General features: G+C 53.3%; 8 protein-coding genes across 8 annotated transcripts; 7 read left to right on the top strand and 1 right to left on the bottom strand.

Moving 5' to 3' along the window:
- Window positions 1–187: 187 nt before the first annotated feature.
- PG985_006403 (uncharacterized protein) lies at window positions 188–1,144 on the top strand (the record flags this gene model as incomplete). Its single annotated transcript, XM_066826172.1, has 1 exon — window positions 188–1,144. The coding sequence occupies one exon, from the start codon at window positions 188–190 to the stop codon at window positions 1,142–1,144; it is 957 nt and encodes a 318-aa protein (XP_066685779.1).
- Window positions 1,145–3,070: 1,926 nt separating this feature from the next.
- PG985_006402 (uncharacterized protein) lies at window positions 3,071–5,362 on the top strand (the record flags this gene model as incomplete). Its single annotated transcript, XM_066826171.1, has 5 exons — window positions 3,071–3,241; window positions 3,303–3,318; window positions 3,381–3,830; window positions 3,912–4,117; window positions 4,178–5,362. 5 exons carry the CDS (start codon window positions 3,071–3,073, stop codon window positions 5,360–5,362), a joined length of 2,028 nt encoding a protein of 675 aa, XP_066685778.1.
- Window positions 5,363–5,892: 530 nt separating this feature from the next.
- PG985_006401 (glutaryl-CoA dehydrogenase) lies at window positions 5,893–7,359 on the top strand (the record flags this gene model as incomplete). The annotated part of the gene is made up of 3 exons (XM_066826170.1): window positions 5,893–6,103; window positions 6,181–7,206; window positions 7,313–7,359. 3 exons carry the CDS (start codon window positions 5,893–5,895, stop codon window positions 7,357–7,359), a joined length of 1,284 nt encoding a protein of 427 aa, XP_066685777.1.
- A 1,805-nt stretch (window positions 7,360–9,164) lies between these two features.
- On the top strand, window positions 9,165–10,266 carry PG985_006400 (uncharacterized protein; the record flags this gene model as incomplete). Its single annotated transcript, XM_066826169.1, has 5 exons — window positions 9,165–9,208; window positions 9,488–9,533; window positions 9,675–9,704; window positions 9,881–10,064; window positions 10,127–10,266. The coding sequence occupies 5 exons, from the start codon at window positions 9,165–9,167 to the stop codon at window positions 10,264–10,266; spliced, it is 444 nt and encodes a 147-aa protein (XP_066685776.1).
- Window positions 10,267–14,533: 4,267 nt separating this feature from the next.
- Window positions 14,534–16,388, top strand: PG985_006399 (uncharacterized protein; the record flags this gene model as incomplete). Its single annotated transcript, XM_066826168.1, has 3 exons — window positions 14,534–14,706; window positions 14,773–16,287; window positions 16,350–16,388. 3 exons carry the CDS (start codon window positions 14,534–14,536, stop codon window positions 16,381–16,383), a joined length of 1,722 nt encoding a protein of 573 aa, XP_066685775.1. The 3' UTR covers window positions 16,384–16,388.
- A 993-nt stretch (window positions 16,389–17,381) lies between these two features.
- PG985_006398 (uncharacterized protein) lies at window positions 17,382–18,128 on the bottom strand (the record flags this gene model as incomplete). The annotated part of the gene is made up of 1 exon (XM_066826167.1): window positions 17,382–18,128. The coding sequence occupies one exon, from the start codon at window positions 18,126–18,128 to the stop codon at window positions 17,382–17,384; it is 747 nt and encodes a 248-aa protein (XP_066685774.1).
- Window positions 18,129–21,328: 3,200 nt separating this feature from the next.
- Window positions 21,329–22,132, top strand: PG985_006397 (uncharacterized protein; the record flags this gene model as incomplete). The annotated part of the gene is made up of 1 exon (XM_066826166.1): window positions 21,329–22,132. The coding sequence occupies one exon, from the start codon at window positions 21,329–21,331 to the stop codon at window positions 22,130–22,132; it is 804 nt and encodes a 267-aa protein (XP_066685773.1).
- Window positions 22,133–23,045: 913 nt separating this feature from the next.
- Window positions 23,046–24,107, top strand: PG985_006396 (uncharacterized protein; the record flags this gene model as incomplete). Its single annotated transcript, XM_066826165.1, has 3 exons — window positions 23,046–23,328; window positions 23,432–23,913; window positions 24,051–24,107. 3 exons carry the CDS (start codon window positions 23,046–23,048, stop codon window positions 24,105–24,107), a joined length of 822 nt encoding a protein of 273 aa, XP_066685772.1.
- Window positions 24,108–26,164: the final 2,057 nt, after the last annotated feature.

Genomic DNA, 26,164 nt, shown 5'->3' with positions numbered 1-26,164 from the left:
ATCAAGATCGAATTGCGTATCGCTCATTCAATGGTTTGGTCATTGCCCCTTTTCGTGGTTGGCACCCCCTGATTCACCTGTTACCAATCCGGCCCATATTTCCTCTTTTAGTCTTTGTTCCGCCCTCGACAGCGTTACGAGAAGCGCCTGAGCTACAGAACAAAGTGGTCAGGCCAGGTGCAAGATCATGCCACCCTCGTATGGTACCAAGGAATACTGGGATGACAGATTCGAGCGTGAGGACAAGTACGAGTGGCTGCTACCGGCCGACAGCCTGAACGCCGTGGTCGGCGAGGCCCTTTCGCAGCATCAGAGCAGCAGTAGTGATGACGACGGATATGCGCCGCAGATCCTGCATATCGGATGCGGCTCGTCCGATGTCTCGTTTCAGCTTCGTGGCTTGGTCGACAGCCCCCGCCAGGTCACCAATGCCGACTACTCGGAGAAGGCCGTGAGGAAATGCCAACAGCGCGAGGCGGCGGCTCTCTCGTCTGCAGTACTAGAGAAAAGCGGTAGCGCCTTGGGCATGCGCTGGGAGACGGCTGACCTGTTGGCCGCGGACTCCATCGCTCGGCTGGGAAGGAGGTGCCGTGATGGGCCTGCCGCAGGCTCTGGCAGTGATTCTTTCTTCTTCGATGTGGTGGCCGACAAGAGCACGTGCGACGCTTTGGGATGTGCCGAGGATGCAGCCGTGACTCTGCCCTTTGTTTCGCCGCGTAACGCTCAGCAGCCACGGACAGACAACGACAACGACAAAGGCAGCGGCAACGGCAACGACGGCGCCAGCACGTCGACAACGACCGCTCGCGTGCACCCGGTGCACCTCCTCGCGCTGCACATGGCGGTCCTCACGCCGCCGCGCACGGGTCGGTGGTGCGCCATCTCGTACTCAAGCGACCGGTTCGCGTTCCTGGACGGCGGCGGCAGCGGCCGGGAGACGGAGGCCAAGGCGGAGGCGCCGGTCGGGGAGGATTTGCTGGAAAGGGGGCTCCCCGACCCGCGCCGGTTCTGGAAGGTGGAGCGCAAAGAGCGGGTGACGGTGGCGCCGCCGGCGGCGGCTACGGGGAGCGGGGGCCACGTCGTGCACCAGCCGGAGATTGCGTACTGGTTGTACGTGCTGGGCCGGACGGACGCGGTGGTTTGAGGTGGATTGAGGTGGAGCGGGGATTGGGTTTTTTTCCAGGCTATTTGATTTTTGTTGCTCTATTGTTTTTTCGTTTTCTTTTCCCTTTTCATTTGCTGAGCAGGTACGCAGATTGGGTCATGTTTTGCCCTCCAGAGCTGCGTGGCAGGTGTAATTTCCCCCCCTTCATTCCATATCCCTGCCGTTTTCCTGTTTCAAGCTGAAAGGGGGTAGGTAACAAGAGGACAAGCAAATCAATCAATCTTTGAGGCTACCATGATACGTTCTGCAACTCTTCAGTTCACATAATATACTGAATCTTCTAGCGTCAATATACCCTTAGTTCTGAACAAATTCCAATCAGGAGAACCAATGTATGCCCGTGTTGTCTTGAAATTTAAGCAGGTCTCTTGATTGATGATGCACGACTTGAGATGCGTCAGGCAGTCTCACTAATCAGCTCATCAGCATACATGCCCCAACCTCACTTACGAAGTTTTCAACAACATGTTTGGGTCACCCACTGGATATAAAGCGTACTCGCGTACAATAGCAACTGAACATGTGTGAGTTTGTAAGACGAAACTCGTCAACATCAGTGCCTGTGATGGCGATTCCCTCTTACTGCATATCTTGAGTATCACTATGAGCAGGACGGGCGTCACGGCTCTCAAGTATGACAACCCAAGAATTACGGCCCGATCTTCCTGGCGTCAACAATTTGTCGAAACATGTAATCCGTTGAACATATTGCACGCACAGACACTGCAAATCTCACGTCAACCTGTCGCCATCGGAGAAAGATGACTTGCTTCAAGCATACGGTTATGATTAGATGCCATGGGGCTGTACACCGGCACTCGATGCTTTCGGCTATCTATAAAAGCCATGGGACTTTCTATCCTCAAGTTGTATTCCTGTCCACACAGCCAAGCACGTTCAACTGCCTACTAGAAGCTTTCCATCAGCGACATCAACAGTTAATTACTAGCACAACACAACCACTTTACAGAGCCATACTCGAAAGCCGTCAAGCAAGCATCCTTTCGACTGTTTCATTCTAAGCATATAGAAAACATACTCATAAGTCTTCTCCAAACTACATATACGATGTCGCAGTTCTATATCCCACGGCTCCAACACTACACAACCACAGCATTCCCCCAGTATGGGGTTACGTTTGCAAATCCTACATATACGACGGGTACATTGTACACCGTACCTAACCAGCAGCAATTTTATGTTGTTCCGCCTCAGTCAGGATGCTTTGGTGCCTCAGGTAAGCGGTACTACCAGGACTCGTGGCGGAAGAGGCAACGGCATTGACTTTGGCTGAAGGGGCAACATACGTGGTCTGCTAGAGGAGCTGAAGTAGACATGTGGATTACGCTTGAGAAGTACCCAAAGAATTTGAGTAAGTAGGGCTGGGCAGATAGGGGGTGGATGGGGCTACTTCAAGACGGTGATGGGAAATGGCAATCCTGCCAAAGTTCCTGATGGAGACCGAAGCTGAGAGTTGATATGAGCCTGCTTGTAACATCTATATATCTGGTAATTAACCTCATGATTAGGTACTAGAAATATATCTATGCATGTTCCTTATATCCTTCATACATACATATGTACTTATGCATGATGTCATATCGTACTTTCGACCGGGAGGTGCATATAAGTTGGTGGGACAATTTATGCAGCCGCTTGTTGTCAAATGGAAAGCGCGACGAAAGACGCCAAGTTATCAAATCAACGTGTGCCTACTGCCAAGTTCGCACCTGCCTTGATGATACTATGTACGTACCTGTGACCAAAGCCCACGGAAGCCTTTGGAGTTCCAACCACCAACCTTGGCCCTCCACGTTTTTGTTTTGTAATCCAATCCGTCCAACCTCGACATACATCAATTTTATTCGCATCTTTGTAACTTCAGCACAGTTTCCACCTCTAGCCATGGTATCCCTTATCACCCGTGCTCGTCTGACCCTCAAACTCGCTTCTTCCTACATTAGCCGCAAAGCCTCCAAAGTCTCCAAGTTCTTCAAGAAGTGCTTCGAATCCTGCTTTCCCAGCAAGAAGAAGGGCGAACGTGCACCCCTTCTCCCACAGCATGCTGAGACAGAAGTCAATGCCCCGGAGCAACAGCCTGAGCACTGAGAAACGCAACGAACTCACCCCCTGCAAGCCTTCGCCGAAGCTTGGTAAGTCCATTCTCGATCAGTCCGGCATCAATGAAAACGTAGTCACTAACTGAACGGCCCAGATGAGAGAGGCCATAGCCATCTTGGCCAGCACTGGCTCTTGGCACAACACGCTGAAGATTCCGATGGTGGATATACACCTCGACCTCTAAGCCCAATCAACAGCAATGCCTCCGCAGTCCCAAGCTCCCGAACACTTACGCCGGTTGCCCCGAATCAAGCTGTGTCATACAATTTCGCTGAGCACCGGATCGGCATTGTCAAAGATGATATTATATCATCATGGCTACGTAGTATCAACCTTGATTCTGAGGTACCCGTATACTCTACTTCTACGGCAACAAGCTGGGGAAACACAACTTCGCACATGGGAGCTGGTTTTGACGGCCCTACAAGCCCACTCGGCGAAACCGACGACTTCAAGCCTTCCACCACAACCGACAAAAGCTTTCCGTGGTCGAGGGCAGATGACCCTGGCCACCCGAGATCGAAGCATATCAAATCCACCACGTGTGAGTCTGTTGACTAGGAGATCAACTGGCTAAAACACAAACCACGGCGCGCACACGATGTCTCGGAAGTATCCCAGCCAGATGACCATGTCCATAAAAACATCATTGACCTGCTCTCCTTGGACTTGGCTGTCAAGGGTGACCACGACGACGACGAAGATGCGGAAAAGTGTCATCAAGTGACTCAACACCATGCCCAATTCCACAATTTCAAGTCATTTGCTCTAAAATCCTGTCCTGAGTTGCACAAGCCACCCCTCGATTGTTTCGAAGATTTGGAGTCCAAGGTTAGCTGGGAACTATGTATCCATGTATGTACATGTCATGCATATTAACACACGCGGTAGGGTCTTCGCAACGACACGCATGATAATAGCACCTCGAAGCCTGCCAACAAAACGCGACCCTCGGTGCGGCAAGCAATGTCCCGGGGGTTACGTTCGCTTGGTAGAAGGTTCCGCCAGTCATCCTCGTCTTACTCGATACGCTCTGGTTTTCCTGTCCCTCCCGAGGGCAAAGAACGGCGGCTCCTTGCTCGGGAGTCCGCCGATATCCATCCCTCTTCTGGTTCGGAGACACCATTGTTCAATACACCCGAGACAGGCGGTACTCCCACAGCTACATCGCGTGGTAATGTGGACCTATTGGCTATGGGTGGCACCATGATTGCAGCATCAGAGCTCGACCGCCTCTCATCATCGGGCACTATACACAGTGGTCCTCCCAGTACGGCTGGGACGACACTTGACCCACAATACGACGATGTCTACTCATCGCTTCCTTCGTTGAGGCGAGAACAGAAACGCAGAGCGGCGGCACGAAGCCGACTATCTGAGGTGACAACGCCTGAAGATTTGGCAAACCCCAACTCCAGTCCTCCCGAGACTGATATCCTGGACGAACCGGCCAAGAGTGAACTGAGTCGCCTCATACCACAACCGCTCAAACTCGGTCGGGATAGTATAGCTGAGCAAAACCTGGCAGCGCCCATATCCACAAAGTCTGCGCCGGCCTTTCACATGATAAAGTCCCTCGGTCTTGATGAAGGCTTGGCGTCTGGTCAACCAAACGTGATGACACAATGCTCCAACCTCGTAGACGCGATAAGTCTGCATGAAAAAGGTGCAGAAAGTGCCAGACCACGTATATGCAAGACCATCAGCTCCAACGCACCTGTCATATTCTCTGAGCCTCCGTTGGTAACATCAACTCCAATACGAACAGAGCAAGGAGGTGCCATCACTGGTTCGGTTTCTGCCAACGAGAGCCATGCTGGCAAAACCGTTGCCGAAGGACAGTGCAGCAGATCTTGCCATCCGGACACTTGGTCAGAAACAGGGGGAGAGCCAGGAGACTCTGATCCTTTCTGTCCGCCAGAATGTGACTCACGGCACAGCCTTAAGACTGTTGTGCCCCCGCAAAGGCCACCGGGATTGGTGAGACAGACCACTAGTGGCACAGTACTTGTGATGGAACCTGTCGACTCGAGTCGAAGTGAGACGGACCAAAGTGCAGGAGACGAAAGTAGTTGATGACACCGAGCTGAATCGCTTTACATACCCACCTATACATGAATAAAGACATTTCTAGATGACATCACCCCTAACCGTGGATTTCATTGCCTGCTGTTCAGAATGTGTGTATACATTGAAGAAGACAGGTAGGGTCATGGGAGGGGCGTGGGTGAAGTGGGAAGACTCAACCGAGGTTTGCTCCTAGAGTCTAACGCGAAAGCGTCTTCGATCAACGCAAGCTGTGCAACGGTGTCACCAAAACAACGCGCTTGCAAAAGGTAGATGGTAATGTTTCACGGCGCTAATGAATTCGATGCGGACGATCGCCGACCTATTGTCGGGGTCTTTGTCAAAGCCTACCGGGTATTGGCGGACCCCGCTTGCCGTCGGTTTTCGCGGCAATAAGCTAAGTTGCCCCCGAACTGCCCGACCTCGGCAACTGGAAGCTCCAAATGGTTCCTGTCGGCATCTTTTGGAAATTGGCGATGTAGAATTCTTGCATACATAATCGATTCGTATTGACCCCGAGCGAGTTCGAGGAAGCCACAATGTTCCGACCCGCTGTTCGAAGATGCGCAAGGCCATTTGCCGTATCATTGAGACAATGCCGTGCGGCTAGAAGCTATGCCTCGGCTAGCCACCCAGCCTTTGATTGGGAAGATCCTTTAGCCAGCAAGAATTTACTGACTGAAGACGAATTGGCGATTTCCGAGACAGCGGAGCGGTACTGCCAGGAGAGGATGCTCCCTCGTGTCCTTGGTTGGTTTCCCAATCGCCAATTCGACGATCCCCGCACCATGACGCGTCCTACAACTGACTATGCTCTTCTCCTACAGAGGCATATCGAAACGAGAACTACGATGCCACGATCCTTTCGGAAATGGGCGAGCTGGGCCTCCTCGGCTCCAACCTTGAAGGTTACGGATGCGCTGGTGTCAGTACGGTAGCGTCAGGGCTTATCACCCGAGCAGTCGAGCGAGTCGACAGCGGATACCGATCCGGCATGTCTGTGCAATCGTCACTTGTCATGGGTGGTATCCATGAGTTTGGCACCGAAGAGCAGAAGCAGAAGTTCCTCCCCGAGATGGCCAAGGGCAAAATGCTCGGTGCCTTTGGATTGACCGAGCCCAACCACGGTAGCGACCCCGGTTCTATGGAGACGACGGCGCGACCTCACCCGACAAAGAAGGGATACCTGGTGCTGAACGGAGCAAAGACCTGGATCACCAACAGTCCTATTGCCGATGTGCTGATGGTGTGGGCCAAGCTGCAAGAGACGGGCAAGATTCGTGGCTTTCTGGTCGAGCGGAAAGACTGCCCGGCGGGCACGCTCGAGACGCCGGCGATCAAGAACAAGAACGGACTGAGGGCGAGCATCACGGGCATGATCCAGATGGACAACTGCCCGGTGCCGGAGGCCAACATGTTTCCGGGCGTCGAGGGGCTCTCGGGGCCCTTTACGTGCCTGAACAGCGCGCGGTACGGCATCGCCTTGGGTACCATGGGCGCGCTCGAGGACTGCATCGCGCGAACACGGACGTACGCGCTGGAGCGGCGGCAGTTCAAGAATAACCCCATCGCCAAGTACCAGCTGGTGCAGAAGAAGCTGGCCGACGCCATGACGGACGCGGCCTACGGCACCCTGGCCGCCATCCAGGTAGGGCGGCTCAAGGACGAGGGCAAGGCGACGCCCGAGATGATCTCCATGATCAAGCGCCAGAACTGCGACCGCGCCCTCAGCAACGCCCGCACCCTGCAGGAGGTGTTTGGCGGCAACGCCGTCAGCGACGAGTACGGCATCGGCCGGCACGTGGCGAACCTGTTTGTTACACAGACGTACGAGGGGCAGAGCGATATTCACAGTAAGCGTCTCTTTTCTTTGTTGTTGTTGCTCTTCTTCTTCTACCCTTTGTCCCGTATTCGTCTAGGAATTACGAGCTGTCAGCTGATACATGCATGCGATGGTAGGCTTGATCCTGGGAAGGGCCATCACGGGTCTCCAGGCCTTCGTGTAGATAAATCTGAATATATCCTGAACACTTTTGGTAAAAGAAACCAGGGAATGACAAAACGGATATCAACCTAGTAAATCCGGTTACTCTGCACCGTCGTTTTGACACCTCGCAGACCCAGTTGTGTGAAGATTCGTCACCGTCGATATACCTGTAGTATGTCGTTATCGCGAGCGATGGCGTCATCATCAAGGAAACCAACTGCGTATCCAGCCCACCTTGTAGGCCGCCCCGGCTACTACCACTAGCCGCAGGCATTCTTGGGCATTGCCAAGAAATCCGAGTATATCGCCTCCTATCGTGAATCAAAGTGCTCAACTCTCCAGGTCGTTGCTTTTTTGGCTTGGGTATGACTGATTGGCCACCAAAGTAAAACCGTGCTTTGCCGCCTAAGGAACCCCGCCATGCATGGGGGCAAGGCAGTATATAGGATAAGTACCTATGTAATGCGACCCTGCGCGCCTACGACCAAATCATGTGGCTATCTTTCTGATTTGCCTAGGTACCTATCGGGTCCAGAGATAGGAGAGGCCAAAGGCTTGAAGCGCCTGTAAAACCTGCAATTGCTGGTGTGTGGCGATGCGTGGGGCTGAAGGGGAAATATTCCCTGGTGCCTGGGCGGCTTTATCAAGGAGCCAAGCAGCAAGATGGATGGTTTGTTGCCGGTTCAGCTGGGGCGGCGACTCGCGGATCTAATAATCCAACCCAAGCTCTAACCTACATGGGCGGCGTGCTTGAATCATGGGCGAGAGCAGGGACATTGGCATTCTCTCGTCGACTTTTGTGTTGTTAGCGAGCAAGCCTAACATTGGCCCTGATCCACGTTCCACGTTCGTTCCACAGGGCTAATCGGCAGTAGGTTAGCAGAGGACCAGTAACTGGGACCTGCCCAATAGTTGTCAGCCACTGATGAGCTGCGCTGGGCCACGCTGGGGCCGCTCTTTCCTGCCTCTCTGCCTGAGAAACATGAAGTGTGGAATAACAATGACCGCCTGAAGCCTGAGCCTGAACCTGAGCCTGCCTGAGCCTGAGAGCTGCCCACGCCAGGAGTTGTTGCCCAGCAATCCATCAATCAAAAGTCCAAACCACAGGCCCGACCGACCCGACCCAGCCCAGAATTTATCAAGCGAGCAATCCAGTCTGGTGCATTCAATCGCCCACCTACTTGTCCCGGTTGCCGGTCAGTTAGTCAGTTAGTCAGTCAGTTATTCAGTCAGAAGGTCAGTTCAATTGTCCAGCAGAGAGTGCACAGTGGTCAGTGTCATCCAGCCAATCCACCAAATAGCGAGGTAAGTCAGTGGCCCCCCTACATAAGCGGTTTAGAGGAGGGGAGTAATATTCTGCCTCTCTTTATTCCCCCTTCCACCCCGCCCTCGTTTTCAGACTTCTACCACACCCAACACCAACTACCCTTTTTTGCCCTTGGGACAACTTCCAGCCATAATAATACATACCAACCGCATCGCCATTTCTTAGTCACCCGACGGCTTCGAATCCCTCACTTCTGGTTTGTTCGCCCGCCTACCTTTTGCATGCCCACCCAAGCCCAAAAGTCTACTGACTCGCTTGTTCCATTCAATCCTTTGTGGTGTGCGGTGTGCACACGGTTTACCAACTGGCTCTTTTGCTTTGCACAAAAGACCACTGGTCTACTGTTCACTTCGCCCCATCCATCCTTTTCTCCCGCATTCCATTCCGGTTGCTGACCGTATAAAAACCCAGCCAACACACACAGCCTCGATACCCGACAGCAAAGAGACGGTCTAGGACACTTCTCACACCCGCAACGCACATCGCACTTCATCACAATGGCCTTGAAGCGCATCAACAAGGAACTCACAGACCTGGGCCGGTACGTCGATTCTGCTACCTTTTTCCAAAGAAGCCCACTCCCATCGTTGGCCGTCATTTCCCGCGAGCGAGAGACAAGAGGGCGAATGAATGGTGGGGCGCTGCCTGCTTGGGAGGGGTAAAGCCATTTGGCATGCCTCTGCACCGTCACGGCGATGATGCACCCACGCTGCGTTGCGTGGGCTTGGGTGCATCGCGCTCTCAGCCATGTCCCTACGTCGCTGCATCCCGTGGTTGTTTTGATGATCTGAACTTTTGGCTGATTTTGATGTTTCTACAGTGACCCTCCGTCATCATGCTCTGCCGGACCCGTTGGTGAAGATTTGGTAGGCAACCCACTCGCCCACCCCGCCGAGCCGATAAGAGCCAAAGAGGCTGGACACGCGTGACCACGGAATTAGGCACACGATCGGTCGGCGACACGGTCATTAGGGGCATATCGTACTGACGATGATTTTCTTTTGCAGTTCCACTGGCAAGCCACAATCATGGGTCCTGTAAGTTGTCGCTTTTCTCCGATCCTCGTTCGCTTTTGCTAGGACGGGTCGCTGCCGGTTCGCGGGCATGGTTGGGTCCTCTTGGGCAGATCGTGTCCATACTGGCAGTGGGCTCTACTTGGTACTCGGCGACGAGCTATATGCTAGTCTGACTGATGCTAATCTTTGATCGACAGGGTGACTCTCCATACTCGGGCGGCGTCTTCTTCCTGGCCATCCACTTCCCGACAGACTACCCCTTCAAGCCCCCCAAGGTCAACTTCACCACCCGCATTTACCACCCCAACATCAACTCCAACGGCAGCATCTGCCTAGACATTCTGCGAGATCAGTGGAGTCCCGCTCTCACAATCAGCAAAGGTGAATAAATAACGTTCTGTGCGGCCCGCACTGATAATAATGGTGTGCTAACATGACAATAGTGCTTCTCTCTATCTGCTCCATGCTCACGGACCCCAACCCCGATGATCCTCTGGTGCCCGAGATCGCACATGTCTACAAGACGGACCGCCCGCGATACGAGGCCACCGCCCGCGAGTGGACTCGCAAGTACGCTATTTGAGGAGCCTCGAGGCGGAACTGTGATGAGGATGCCATTTGGGTGGTAGGATGGCGTTGCATGTTTGCGGCGGTTCGAGCATAAACACTTCTCTATGTGGAGCTACAACAACAACAATCGGACTATCAGGCGTCGTCATTGATACATCTTTCTTGTTTTACGGTCAGGGCCTCCTTTGCGGAATCAATCTCGGCGAACAGAGTTTAGTTTGAGCGGGATGGATCGGTTAGCTCTGCCATGGTAGCTAGGTCAAGAAAGCCGGCAACGAAGCATTACGAGAATACGTTCGGGTGTCGCAGGCATTATTACGAATCTGAAAGCGGATGGGTGTCGTCAAGACTGCGTTGCACCAGTAATCATCATAACATGTGAAGTCTATTCAAGCCCTGTCATTTCGCGGTTTTGCAGTACTGCTTGTTGTAGTGGTCAAGGTAGACAGGTAGACTGTCAACCCAGCGACTTCATAAATGTCGAGAAGCTCGTCCTGATGCCATGTAATGTGACCATCATATGATATAATTTAGGTATGAGGAGAGCTTGGCACTCCCGGTCGACTCTTTTCATCCATCGCCCTCGGACGGAGCCGCATCCGTAGCAAACATGTTTCGTAGGAGGGAGGCCCGGTCAATGATCGGATATGCCATCGAGCCACTACGTTGGATTCACGAGACACGTCAAGAACTTCTGGCATCTTGCTAGCGATATTTGAGTACCACATAGTCAAGTCCATGTTCCAACGGCAGCCAGTGGATGTCATTGCTGGGGCTTGATCGACAAGGCCGGCCGGCCTCAGGTGAATGCGATTGGGTGCTGGTCTTGAAACTTGGCGGTCGTTACGAACGACACATACTTCTACGACAGGCAGGCTTCATGCCTTTGTATCTAATAGATATGGCAAGGGGGGCGGGATAGGGAATCCCAGCCTGCTCGAACCAGGTATGTTGCAGAGGGCTGACCCAAGATTGCCTGTATGACTCGGAGACATGCCAGAGTCGCATGCCATTCATGTGCCACTGGCTGTATTCTCTCCATAGCACTCACGAAACAACACTGCGGATTAACTAGAAATGGACAATAGGAGACAGCAGTGTTACTAGATCTGGATTTGAATCGTTCCCATGCGTGCAGACGTACCAAATAAGTGGTTAAAGCCATAAGCACTTGTGTCAACCTTACGCTGTGTTTAGGCAAGGGATCTACTCAAGGGGGGCAGAATTGCTTGGTTCTTGTCTTGGATAGTATGTACATAGTTAGAAGATCAATAGAAGGAAGGAAAGAAAAGGCCCCATCCGGCAACTACATACATATGTACATAACATCAATGCAAATAGTGCTTTACTATATTTTCCAAATGGCAACTTTAGGAGATGACGGATGGCACAGGACAGGACATCCCCTCCCCTTTCCCCTCCTTTAAGGCTTCTAGAATGCAGGATCCAGAAACAAACTTGCATATTATCGGCCGGCCTACGGAGTACTGGAAAACCACGTCTACTTGAGCCGTCCCGTCTCACGCTGCTGCCCGTCGCTACCGCTCAGGTACGTACGTACGTGGCCGGGTCGGCGTAAACCGAAGCATCAAGTCCTGGCCTGGCAGGCTCTGGCGCCATATCAGACTCCCAAGTCTCGAACCGACCTATGACATGGAAGATCTCTTGGGAAAACGTCCCATATGAGCGCATCCGAGTAAGTCGATAATACGTCAAAGACTACCGATTGATTGCCCGACTGGCGGACTGTTCATCTGAGGGTGTCTTTAGTGGAGGCGATCGGAGGTTGATAGGTAAGCAAAGCAAATCTGGCAGGCGAGCCGCGAGCAATCCATACAACACAAGACGCAGCGGTGCAAAGAAGGTCTGCGACATTGGCCGAGTCGTTCCAAGTCGCCAAGCGCGTTTTGGAGTGTCGGAGACCCCTGGCGAAACGCTCTGCGACACGGGGCCGCCTGGGTGGGGCGCCCTCACTATTGCAGGGCATTGCAGGCACTGTCTTGCAGTTCTGGTCTTCAACCTTCTCAGCCACCCAATCAATGGCCGACAATGGGGCAAGAAACAGCCGTGACGTGATCCATCTGCGTCGCAACTCTCTCTCATCTCGCTACCGTCGTCAATGGAGGATCAAGAATGGACACGCGCGCGCGCACACACACACACACACACAGAGCTTGTCCATCGAGCCATACACACGTACGGAATTGCACACCACCTCGAGCCACCCCGTCCAGTTCTCCTACCTTCGCCGAGGCGTGCTGGATCGAAAGCCGGAAAAGAAAAGGAAAGCTTCTGCAGGCTACAGGCTCTGGAGTGACAACCCATCGTCATACATACGTACACTTGCCATTGCATACTTATTAATCCTAGTGCACCAAGCAAGCACCTGCGATGCGATACAGATCGTAAAGCCAGCCAGGTAGGTGCCAGGGGTTGGCGGTGTATGTAACGGCTCGTGCCCGGAAAATGGCGCCACTACCCACTTGTCCCGTCAATTCATCATTTTTACCCCCTTCAACTCTTTTCCAAGATGCAGATTGCAGATTGCGGCTCAACTTTGCATTCATGCGCGATTGGGGCAAGTGTGTATCTACGGATAGATCTTGGATTTGAATTGTACAGAGTATTGAGCGGCTTTCTCTTTCTCTTGACCGAAAGCCCATCTGGGCCATGAGTTGCTCCAAGCCGCTTCATCAACGGACGTTTCCGTCTTGGAGGGAAAGGGGCCCCGTATCGAGACTGGATATGCATTTGCTTGGTTCAAATGTCAAATGTAATCGGAATTGTATGCATAAAAGGTAAAGTCCCGGCAAAGAAAGCCGAAGAGGCAAAAGGCAGCGTCAAAACCCCCGTGCCCCGTCCATGCAGGGCAGGCAAGCAGCAGCAAAGCTCTCTCTACGTGTAAAAAGTCTACCCAGAACCCTGCCCCTGCCATGCCCTGGCCCCGGCCGTCAGGAACGAGTTTCTTCAGCCCCCCACCAGGTCCTTGTAACTCGCCTCTATACCCGATCCGGACCATTTTGTTTCGAGATGGTTGCCATCCTGCCAATCAACTCCATCATCCAGTCTAGTCAACTGCCCACTACTGCGGCACCCACGGCCATCGTCAGGGCACCATGGCAATTGCAGTCGAAGTGGATTGGCGGCGCCCTTGACTGCTACGCCAGCATGTTGCGGATGAAAAATGCAAGAGGCAAACGGGCGTACGAGGTTCGAATGGCAGGGGATAAGCGCTCATGATCGGGCTGCTGTGCCCTACCAAAGTCTCCGCTGTCCTGTAAAACCCACCGACGCGACGGTACGATATCGGGCTACATTGCCGCTGTTGCTGGATCCCGCTTGAGCCTCATATTGGGTCTGCGTGTTACGGATTATCGACAGGGTACCACCCGCGGCCCTGGACCGACTCCTGCAGCACTGCTACACTGTCTCTCTGGCAGTCCTTTCGCAATTCGGTTCTTTTCGGGGACAGTCTGCTTTGCCTGGGCTTTTACTTTCATGCCTCCCGCCTTCTCGAATTCCATCCATCCTGCGCGAACGAAACGCTCAACCTTCATTCTGCCAATATCACCTCTTTCTAATTCTCTTTCTCGGGGTCCCTAGCCGTTGAAAAGCAAGCCGCCCGGTGCAGGCACAGTGACAAGGTATGATCTACGGACGAAAGAAAGTTGACGAGGCGATCTGATGTTTCCGAAAACGCTTGGCGCTCTCTGCCCTTATCCCCTCTCACGCCCCCTTCCCTTCCCGCTTCCCGTGCCCTCCCCCCTTCTCCGCCGCACTGAACCGGTTCTCCTTCTTGCTCTGTTGGCTACTTCGCCCTTTTCCCTTTCCCTCACGCCCATACCCTATTTTTGCCATTTTCTTATTTGATACCTGGTAGCGTGTTTGTTGACTGACCGACCCTAGCTCTCTTTGCTTCCTCGCGATTGCAGGCTCAGTCCCGATTCCATTCTTTGCGACTCAGTTTGTCTAGGTGTATTGTGTGTGCTAGGAACGGGTTGCTCATACGTCTACCACGCCTTTTCGCTTCTTCGTCCACGACTCTTCTTTGATACATGGACATTCGCCAGTTCAGCAGGCTCTGAATATAATCCACCAACTACCGGAAAACAAGAGACAGATACTTCGCGCAGCATAATTAGGGACGGACTGGTCGAAGAGGAGGATTTCATCTCTCGACACGAGCGCGTGGGACCTGGCCGGCTGCAGGTGGACACCCGATCTTCGGTTTACACGGTCAATTGCCATTACGGAATACAACCCGAAAAACAACAGCCAAGATGTCGTACGGCGGTGATTATATGGACTACAGGGAGAAGCCCACGGAGCGATCGAGATGGACTCCGTTAACGCGCATGTTGCTGTCGGGTGAGATGACACAGGAGAAGCAGAAGGAGTTGACGTCGCGGGAAAGATTCGACCGATGGATGGTTAACGAGGGTTATCGACGATTGTATGTCTCGAGAAGGGTGAGTATGCCCCGGGAGAGAGTACGAGGCTGACCATGCTGGTGATTCAGTTTCGTTTTTGTCTTCATGGCTCTTCACGCCATGGTTTTCGCCTTCGGTTTCGTCCATTACGCACTCAAGGACAGTTCGCAGATCGCCCGTGACACCTTTGGTCCGACATTCATGATTGCTCGAGCATCGGCCCTGGTGCTTCATATCGACGTGGCGATGATTTTGTTCCCCGTCTGCCGCACGTTCATCTCGCTCGCCCGACAGACGCCCCTGAACGGAATCATCCAGTTCGACAAGAACATCACGTTCCACATCACGACTGCGTGGTCCATCTTCTTCTTCTCTTGGATGCACACGATTGCCCATTGGAATAACTTCGCCCAGATCGCTGCCAAGAACAACCTGGGTATCTACGGCTGGCTCCTCGCCAACTTCGTGTCGGGTCCCGGTTGGACTGGATACGTCATGCTCATCGCCTTGACGGGTATGGTCATGACCTCGTACGAGGCGCCCCGCCGAGCCAACTATGAGCGTTTCTGGTACACCCACCACTTTTTCATCGTCTTCTTCTTCTTCTGGGCCATCCACGGAGCCTTCTGCATGATTCAGCCCGATTCGGCGCCTTTCTGTACCTCGGTCGGAGCCTCGGCCATTGGTGTCTTCTGGCAGTACTGGATGTACGGAGGATACGTCTACCTCGCCGAGCGTATCGCCCGTGAGCTTCGAGGACGTGACAAGACCTACGTCTCCAAGGTCATCCAGCATCCCAGCAATGTCTGCGAGATCCAGATCAAGAAAGAGAACACCAAGACCAGGGCTGGTCAGTACATCTTCTTCTGCTGCCCCGAGGTGTCTCTGTGGCAGTACCATCCCTTCACTCTGACCAGCGCGCCCGAGGAGGACTACATCTCGATCCACATGCGTGTGGTCGGTGATTTCACTCGAGCAGTCTCTGCCGCTCTGGGCTGCGAGTGGGACAAGAAGGGAGATTCCTCTAAGGTCGTTGGTGTCAACGGCGACAGCCCCGAGGTCGATCCCGCTCTCCGACGGGTCCTCCCTCGTGTCTATGTCGATGGCCCCTTCGGTTCCGCCTCTGAAGATGTCTTCAAGTACGAGATTGCCGTCCTTTGCGGTGCCGGTATTGGTGTCACACCTTTCGCCTCTATCCTCAAGTCCATCTGGTACCGCATGAACTACCCGCAGAAGAAGACGCGTCTTTCCAAGGTCTACTTCTTCTGGATCTGCAGAGATTTCGGCTCCTTCGAGTGGTTCCGTTCGTTGCTGCTCGCCATCGAGGCCCAGGATGTGGACGGCCGCATCGAAATCCACACCTACCTGACTGCCAAGATCAAGGCCGACGATGCGACCAACATCATGATCAACGATGCCAACGCCGACAAGGATACCATCACCGGTCTCCGCAGTCCTACCAACTTCGGTCGCCCCAACTGGGATATGATCTTCCGTGGTATTAGGAAGCTGCACACCCCCGCCGAGGCCGGTGTGTTCTTCTGTGGTCCCAAGGGTCTTGGTAGTACACTGCACATCTTCTGTAACAAGTACAGTGAACCTGGGTAAGTTTATACCACATCTCCCTCTTAAGCTCAAGCGGCAGCTGCTAACATACGTTCTCTAGTTTCTCGTTCGTCTGGGGCAAGGAAAACTTCTAAAATGTTGTGCTTTTTTTTGACGCCCAGGAAGTCATTTTTGGCCATTCTTGGGGAAAAGGGGGAGAAAACGTTTCACCGCCAGCCCTCCAACTTGTTACGAGATCGACCATAGGCGTGCATCCAATCGACTTGGGTGGCGCCGTCTTGTAATTTTTCCATCTACCACCACTATCTATCTTAAAAACACGTATCGATCCACCTTTCGGATTCGTCCCCCACGTGATTTTCCCAAGTTTCCGAAGCATATATCGCCCATCTAATTTCACCATTATCGAGATCCATGTCGTCTTTTGTTGGTTTGCAGCTTTTGTCCCGAGGGAAGTAATGAGGAAGTGGTGTGCGGCGCGTGAGAAAAAGCTCCATTTGGGTGCTTTCTGATCGAAGTTAGGATTGAGGGTTGAGGCATGTATGACGAGAAACTTTGTACGGATGTCCTTACTGATGAAGCTGGGCATCATGCCTCCAAGTTGGTGTGCAAGAAAGGATGGGAGTGTGAGATTCCAATGGATTGGTGGCATCAGGAGGAAGACGTAGGAGGGGGGTGTACCTGTATTTTAGCAATACATCGCGCACACGCTCACAACACTCGAATATATACACCTTGTCTTGTATTTTTAGATTTTCTACATATATCCAATGGGGCAGTTTCAATTTGGCTTTCACTCTGCTGATCCCTCGACATAATGTGACGTTATCACTAGTTGATTACCATACTGTCATAATGCATTGATTGCCTTGGAGATGGGCCTGGCAACAAGTTGATCTATCAATCATCCAAGAACACAGATTGAAGTCCAAAATGCTTCGCAGGTATTGCTTCTAATGTCATTAGATGACAGGGTCTTTTCATTTGTCCTATGTTATGCAGAACAAGAAACTCCCCATAGGTAACTGAGGTCGTGGGCGTCTAGCAACCGTCGATGCTGCGCTGATGGGCTGGCCTTCCTCATTCTTTCTCTTCTCCTTCGTTACTTGCAAGCATCCCCTTGTCTCCCACCTCAAGAAGTCTCCTCCCCCTTCTTCCACAGCGCCGCGGCCATGCGGAACCCTTCGAGCACCGTCGCCTTGTCCCGCGAGTTGCGCGGCCACACCAGCCGCTGGCCGCCCTGCACGATGTCTTGCCGGACCTCCTCCTCGGTGGCCCAGACGAAGGCGCTGTGCTCCGCAGGGTCCAACTTCACGAGTCCGTTCCACGATGACAAAGACGGCGACGGCGATGATAGGTGTTCTCCTTCCTTTTCTTTTACTTGCTGCGGATTCTCCACGTCCGCAAGGAACGTCACCTTGGTCAGGTGTCCGCCCCGGACCCTATCAATGTGGACGAGCCCGAGAGCCGCCCGCGCCTCGAGGCCCGTCTCCTCGCGCAGCTCGCGCGCGAGGGCCGCGATTAGGGACGTGTCTGTTTCGTCGCACGTGCCGCCTGGCGCCTCCCAGATCCCCGGCCAGCTGTCGGTAAGGGCGCGCTGGACGAGAAGGACGCGAGGGGTGGGAGCGGCTTGGTCGCCGTCATCGGTGGATGGTAGTGGTACTGATTCTGATGCTGACGCCGACGCCGATGACGATGAGCAGCGAACGATGACAATGGCGCATACGACGAGGCATTTGATGTTGTTATTCGACTGCTGCTTGTACTCGGCTGGCGTAGAGAGATTATAGTAGGAGAGAGAAGGGTCCACGACGAGGGCGGAGGAGGAGGATTGGACATTGGTGGTGGTAGGGGCAGGCGTGGCGTTTTGATCTGCCATTGTTGCTGAATCGAGTGAGAGAGGCTGCGTTCGTGTATGTAACGAGAGTGAGTTAGGCAAGGTTGACAAACCAGAGTTTCTGGCGAGAGATGATTTGATGGTGATGGAAAGTGTGACGAGACATGTAGAAAATTATGCCGAGAGGATTCGGTCACTTCTGTGTATAAGTACCACAGAAACGGTCTCTCCCGATCTGATAAGTAGGAGGCTGGCCAGTTTGTTGATTGTTGTTACTTTTGATGATGTTTGGTCACAAACCCATTGTATATTAGCACTGTAACATTGAATAGAGTCATTTCCTCCTGGGTATGATTGTTTGCAGTACTATACGACTTTAGTCCCAAGCAGATTTGTAGGAAACTCGTTGCCCACTTTGGCATGTAACCAACAGAGTAGGTACTATGGCCTGTGAATGTTTACTAACTGTTGCTACCTCTTTCAGTACTGGATTGTAGATTTTGTTATTCGTGTGTAATAATCACATCCCATGTTAGATCACCGGGATTAGGCATGCTTTTGAGGCTATGTTGCCCTGGATAATATACACCTCCAAGTTATTTTTCTCTTCCTACGAAGACGCTCGTCTATTACACCTAGTGACGAACAAACAACATGACAGGAACTGTGACCTATGTGACTCCCCTGGGCGTGAAGAAGGTCAGTAAACAGGCATCGATACCACTTGTGGTTCAAACGTTGTTGAGACCTCGTAAGTGCATTAGTATGAAGCTGGTTAAGGTTATTTCATACAGCCATATTACAACAGAATGAGGGCCGAGTCCAAACCTCTATATTCCGGTAGGCATGCATGGAACACGACTCCTTAACCAGTAGCGGGCCATGGACAATTATAAAAATCCATGTTAATTCCCATATACTGAGACAGAACTCAATGCAACGAAGAACTCGACGCATCAGTCTAGATTTATCTAGTCTAGGCTCTGTCGTTCCTTCGTCCGAGGTCTCCTTTTCTCACTGTTTCATTTTCCAGTCACGGACACTAACATAGATTGTCCCTCAGTTGGGCTGCCTGCCCTTATATCCATCAATCTATCATTGCATTGAATACCCAGGCTTACTAGGGCGTAGGTGGCCAGGTGGAATGTTGTTTATTATATCGATGAATCCAGCAACCAAGGTGCTACGGTGCGGTTGATCGAGGAGCTGCACTGATGTTTTGCAACCTATGGTTAGTTGACAGTCACGTTAAGTTAATCAAAAACGAGGGCTTTGTCACCATCAAACTTAGACTGGAGACGGTGTAACGGCACAATCATAGGAGAAGTGTTGGTGGTTGGCAGTACGGGACTATCATAGGCAAGCTCAAAAGAGGGAAGGGGGAGCAAGCCTCCACCGCCCCCAGCCACAATCTATTGGACTGTATCCGCCTAAAAGTAAAAGGCCAAGCTAGTGGAGATGTATGGAATGGACGCTTCTCGCATCTTCTCCAGCTCCGGAATCAAGTACGGGGAACAGGAGGTGATGTAACAGTAAAGGTATCGGTCATGGCAGAGGACAGTTGGGAGAGTTCTCGAGACGAATCGCCGATGCGCCCGGGGGTGGTGCCTTAGCATGGATTGAATCGGCCGATAATCAAAGAGGATATCGGGCCGGCTCCACGGTCTAAGGCAAAGGCTGGTGGTACACGTTGCTGCACGTTACCACAAACAGCACCTCCGGCTCGCGGTGCAGATCGGCCGCTACTTGGGGCATCGGCCGCTACGTTGCCAAGTTGCGTGCCTCAATCTCTGCTGGAGGCGACGCTAGCCAGCGAGGGGCAGCCGGTGGACGACTACCTCTGCTATCGACGATGAAGGACCTTTCTAGCGGTACGACGGCGGCGGCAGTGGGCTTCTGGGTGAAGCTTGCAGCACAAGTCACTGGACCAAAGAAAAGCCCCGATTGGGCAGGACGCGGGCTGGGTGGCAGGGGAAGAAAATCAACCGGGCAACGGGCAGTTGGGATAACCGCCTTTTCCGAGCAGACTCGCGGGCGAAGCTGAATCGTGCATCGTAGAAGGTGGTCGCATTCTCGTAGCGGGGACGGGCGACGTCACTGCGGGCTCCGTTCCTGGCGGGTTTCGAGACTGGACTTGCAGCTTCATGGACTTCCAATACTAGTCGTAGCCGGCAGAAGGGGGAACCCACCCTTTTGCCTGTCTTGCTGCAATGCGCCCCAATTGTTGCGGGTATTGCAGGTCTGCTGGCGATGGCGATGGCGATGGACGGATGCGTGAAGTACATACCTAACGATTGAACTCAAGCACATTGAAAGTCAATTAGTATTGCTTCTTCGGCTGCTGGCGATTGGATGGAAAAACCCGAATGAACTGATAAGACACACATGGTGGCATGATATGACATCTGCAGGCGCGGAAGCGCGGGGTTGCTGGTTGCTGGTTGCTGGTTGCCTTGACTGGCGGGCAGTATTTCAAGTTTGCCCTGCATCTGGGCGCTGCAAATGCACTGCACTTTCCCTCCATCCAGACAGATTTCAGTCAATTCAATACATTGGTTGCAACCCCACCAAAGCACATGCAACCTTGCTGGCTGCCCGCACTAGTTTTCTTGCCCGCAGCGGTCTCAATGGCCAATGGTTCATGGCGGGGCACCAAGCCAAGAGGAAACTGTCGCATACGTAGTCGACTACGAAACTCTCACCACTCGCGCACCACTGTCCACCGCGTCCAGCCTCTAACCTCCCAGGAGCAAATGCCCCCAAATGCCCTCTGTTTTCCCCATCGCTTTCCGCTTTCCTGGATGTACCCGTGTTGCCTGTTACACTGGGCTCCAGTCTCCCGAGCCTAGCCAGGCCCCAATCAAGAGAGGCACTCGCACTGGCTTGCCCCGCGTTGCCAGTGTCATCTCAACATAGTAGTAGAACCGTCTCATCAGTGATTCTTTGTCATAGCCATGCATACATGATGTCACTCGCAATGGGCTCAAATCTCTGTACTCCACATTCCAAGGTTCATCTACGCCATTGCCAACAGCAGACGACGTTCTGGGCGAGATGGGGCCTAGATCAAGGGCCATGTGTGTGCCTGTGTCCAGGTAGGTCAAACGGCTCAACATAAAGCTGCCTCTTCCCGCCGTCTCTAGTAAACTTTTCTGATTCTGCATTCCAAACAACCTTCATCACATCTCACCATATACCCCCCCTATCTATCTACCAATATACCCAACACAACCACCGCCATCATGCCTCAGAACATCCCCACCGCCAACCGTCTCATGGACCTCTTCAGCCTGAAGGGCAAGGTCGTCGTGGTCACCGGTGCCTCCGGCCCCCGTGGCATGGGTATCGAGGCCGCTCGCGGTTGCGCCGAGATGGGCGCTGATATCGCCATCACCTACGCCTCCCGCAAGGAGGGCGCCGACAAGAACGTCGAGGAGCTCACCAAGGACTACGGTGTCAAGGTCAAGGCCTACAAGTGCAACGTCAGCGACTTTGCCAGCTGCGAGCAGCTCGTCAAGGACGTCCAGAACGACTTCGGCGGCCGCATTGATGCCTTCATCGCCAACGCCGGTGCCACCGCCAACTCGGGTGTCATCGACGGCTCCAAGGAGGACTGGGACCACGTCATCCAGGTCGACCTGAACGGCACTGCCTACTGCGCCAAGGCCGTCGGCCCCGTCTTCAAGAAGCAGGGCAGCGGTTCTTTCATCATCACCGCCTCCATGTCCGGCCACATCGCCAACTTCCCCCAGGAGCAGACCTCGTACAACGTCGCCAAGGCCGGCTGCATCCACATGGCCCGCTCGCTCGCCAACGAGTGGCGCGACTTTGCCCGTGTCAACAGCATCTCCCCCGGCTACATCGACACCGGCCTGTCCGACTTCGTCGACAAGGACACCCAGAACCTGTGGATGTCCATGATCCCCATGGGCCGCAACGGTGACGCCAAGGAGCTCAAGGGCGCCTACGTCTACCTCGCCAGTGACGCCAGCACCTACACCACCGGTGCCGACCTCGTCATTGACGGTGGATACACCTGCCGATAGATTATCGGTGGCTTGCTTTAATGCTGCATGACTAGATGATACCGCATGGAGTTGGGTCGGAATATAATCTGATTTCTAGGGGTCGTGTCGCTTAGGATAGATACCAACAGACACAGACAACTCAAAATAATACAAAACAGTAAAATTATCATACACCAATGTCCCATCTTTGTTGCCAATCAGTGACAGTTTATTGACTTCCACAACATTACAGATTGATTGCTAGAGTATACGTGTAGAAGCTTCTGCAGTTGAACCACCAACTATATCTAGATACAATCCTCGCAATGTCTCAGGCATAAGCCGCCGCTTACTATTCTCAATGCAGTGCTACAGCTGCATTTCAGGGTCCCCGAATGCGAACGTGGTGCATGAGTACAGTCAGATGCTAACTTCACGGAGCCGGCCGTCAGCCAGGTGGCCATAAATAGATCATACTTCGGTCTCTTCGGTATGGTTTCGGTCCTTCGCATTTCGATCGTCATGACATCAAATATTGAGCAGTAATAAGAAAAAAGGATACTGCTCACCCGTATACTACGCATGTTATTCTGCGATTGTGCCAGATGTTCAACCTCACATTCCCTCAATGATTCTGACAAGAAGAGGAACAGGCAGCAGGTGCAGAAAAGTGGGTGTGTTTGTGAGTGGCCCCCCTCTGTGGCGGTAACGCTTCCCTTGGTTTTAGGCTGCTTTCGCAGTCTCCCTGGATTGACACGTGCGTCAGGTTGCGCTGCCATCATTCGACAGCGCCAAGGACAAATACGCAACAGCACGGAAGGCAGGGATACAATTTTCAGACAAGACTTCAGAGAGGGGAATCCCGTTGTAAAGAGTGAAATTATACACGGAGCGAAAGGGAAAGAATCGGCAGCAAGGGAGAGGAGAGACAAAAAGAGGCAAAAACTCAAAGATGTCGATGGAAGGGATCGAGAACCCGGCCCCTATCTCCGAGGGCCCGGAGCCCACGTCGTACACCAGGCCCCGTGCGCCGCTGATCCTGATGCACGACGGCGGCGGCACCACCTTCAGCTACCACTGCCTCGACCCCCCGACCAAGCGCGCCCTCTATGGCATCCACAACGCGCACTTTGACGACGGCGGCTGGTGGCACGGCGGCCTGCCCGAGATGGCGACCCATTACATCGGCCTGCTCTCCGAGGCGCTGCCCGAGGGCGGCGATGTCATTCTCGGCGGTGAGCTGTCTTCTTTCTGGCCCGCCTTTCGGGTGCATTCCTTTCTCTCCGGCGAAGTCAAATGACAGCAGCGAGTTCTAACCTGTATCAATGTGATGTGCAGGCTGGTCCCTAGGCGGCATGCTCGCGCTCGAGATGGCGCACCAGATCGCGACGCAGCCGTCGGGCGACAGCAGCGCCGACCGCCGCCCGCGCTTCAACGTGCTGGGCATGGTGTGGGTGGACAGCCAGTGCCCGCGGCCGGCGTCCGAGGTGGCGGACCAGCAGCTGCCGGCCGCGGTTGTGCAGCGGCCGCGCGAGGAGCTGGACGGGATGAAGCTGCACGACAAGGTCGGCCTCAACATGCTCAACGCACGCATCATGCTGCAGTCCTGGGAGAAGCCCCGCTGGGAGCGCGACGCCGTCCCGCCCACCATCCTGCTCCGCGCCCGCGAGAGCTACGCCGACCCGGCTTCGTCCTTCGTCGACCACCAGCGCGGCCACCGCATGCTCGGCTGGGAAGGCTACAGCAAGGAGCACGGCGACTTCGTCCGCGAGGTCGTCGACGTGGAGGGAAATCACTTCTCCCTGTTCGAGGAAGACAAGGTGAGTTGGTCCACCCCTGCCCCCTTTCTGTACCTATTATCTTGTGTTGTTGTTGTTGTTGCCTTGCTCCGTCTCGCTATGCGGGTTCGATAGCGTACGTCGATCGATGCGTCTGACCGACTTTTACTTGTGAACAGATCATCGCCATCTCGGAGAAGATAAACGCCGCGGTCGACAAGCTCGACAATATCTGATTCCCCGAGGGAAAGGCGTTGTAGATTAAAAAGAGCTTGTGGTGGCACAAATGTGGACGATTTCTACTTACTTGACTGCCCCCTTCAATTCCATTTTTGTTGCATTTTCAACGACGGGGATATACTAGATAGACGCATGTGCAGTCATGCTTATAGAGCAACGAGCCTACATCAGGGTGAAACGGGCCATGTCATGATCCTGCACGTGCTGACTGCTCCTTTTGTCCGCGTTACCTTGCTCTTCTTGTTGGTCGTACACACAGAAATCCCCAAGACTCGTCGTGTTGATGGTGCTGCCTTCTGTGAGCAGGGTCTGTGACGCAGCGGTTCGGGACACCCGGCTTCCGGTACCCCGTATAGAATAGGGGATCATTTGCGAGATATGGATGAACCTGCTTAGAACATTGTATCAAATGGTTTGTTGGTGAAACGCTCGAACTAGATATCAGGGGCAAGTCACTCGCGGGCGTTGCCCACCGGTGATCGAAGAATTGCGTACCACTCCCAGATTGGCTTCAACTGCAAACACAGCACAGTATACTCAGTTGCCCAGACGGGCTAAGACCTGCACAAGACCGAGTCATCTCGCTATCGAGCCGCCGCAGGCAGCTGAGGATAATCGTCGCCCCCTGAAACAGATCGCCAACATAACAAACGAGAAGAAGAAGCACATTTGCTGGAAAACTTGGTGTAGGTCATCACTTCCTGCACGAGACTGGATTATGCACGACACCACAAACGCAAAAGAAAAGACGAGAAAAAAAGAAGAAGACGAAAAGACTAGTCATTATCGCGAGATACTTAAAAAGCAAGGCGAACTACATGTATGTCTCGGCTTCTTTGTTTTGTATACGTTTTTCACCTAGCAAGAAGAAGAGTACTCACGACGAGTTCTTATTTCCTCGAGGGCGCGTACGTTCAAGGTTCTGGGGCGCCGAAAACAAGGCGGGGGATGCATTATAGACCCTCGATTAAGGAAGCACACAGACATAATGCTAATATAAAAGCCCATGAAGCAGGGGGCTTCCGGGGTTGGCAGTGAGCACTTGATTGTCCAAGCGCTGCCAAGATGTAGTCAGATAAGGTGCATCAACGTGGGATTCTTGAATCAGAAGAGCGCCAAGCACCGAGTTTCTATTGGGGGTCGTGTTGGGGCAATCACCCGCTGGCAACGGACAGATGACGGCTATACTTGGCTGCTCGGAGAGTTGGATCAACAATCTCCCTCCCTGCGATACGCCGTATTTGCTTTTTCCTTGGTTCTCTTGGTTCTTTCTATTTATCTCCACTCTCCAGTTCATGCGCCCAGCGTGCCTGGCTTCTCGAACCAAAAACATCGCGTCTGCTGTCAAGACTCAAGAGCCAAGCCCGCAAGCTGAGCCGGGGACTTGGGGGGCTCTGTGGCGCTGTCGTAGCGTCAAGTCTATTGCGAGGCGCAACATGGCTCTTTCAAGACTCGGACTATCTCCTACGCTAACGAGGGCCAACACGAGGGTTCCTAGAAATCCCATCCGAGTCCCGACTCCCGACAAATGCTCGTTGACTGTGTGCTTTGTTTTTCCCGGGCCCTGGCGCCGCGCAAAGCGACGCCGTTTTTTTCTTGTTTTGATATTACCTGCCTTAGCGATCAGCGCCCACTCCAGAAAGGCCATCAGCGGACCAGAAGGTCCACCTATCGACCAATTTGCGATGCAGGCAGTCAACAGTCGGCAGTATCGTCGTCACCGGCCACTTCAGGCTTGGCCAGTCAAAGAACTCCTCTTTTCGATCGAGTCACACGACATGTGTATGCTGCGAGATCGATCTACACAGCTATGTCAAAGCTGATGGGGGCCAATTTCCGCCATAAGGCTGACACCGCCCACCAACATCACACAAACAGACGTGGTGATTAGGTTTAACTGACAGGCCTACACCCCTGTGGTCGGTCATTTGGCATCCCGGATGGGGGCTAAACCTGAACTACCATCCGATCGTCCTGGCCCCAAAATTGCGGCTGATCCAGTCTGCCGGACACTACCCCTCGAACCCTTGGTGTTCTCGCAAAAGAAAAGAAA

This window comes from Apiospora marii, assembly GCF_038362585.1.
Source record: "Apiospora marii strain CBS 49790 chromosome Unknown utg000004l_segment0_segment0, whole genome shotgun sequence".
Taxonomy (NCBI): Eukaryota; Fungi; Ascomycota; class Sordariomycetes; order Amphisphaeriales; family Apiosporaceae; genus Apiospora; species Apiospora marii.
This window is presented reverse-complemented; position numbering and strand designations above follow the sequence as displayed.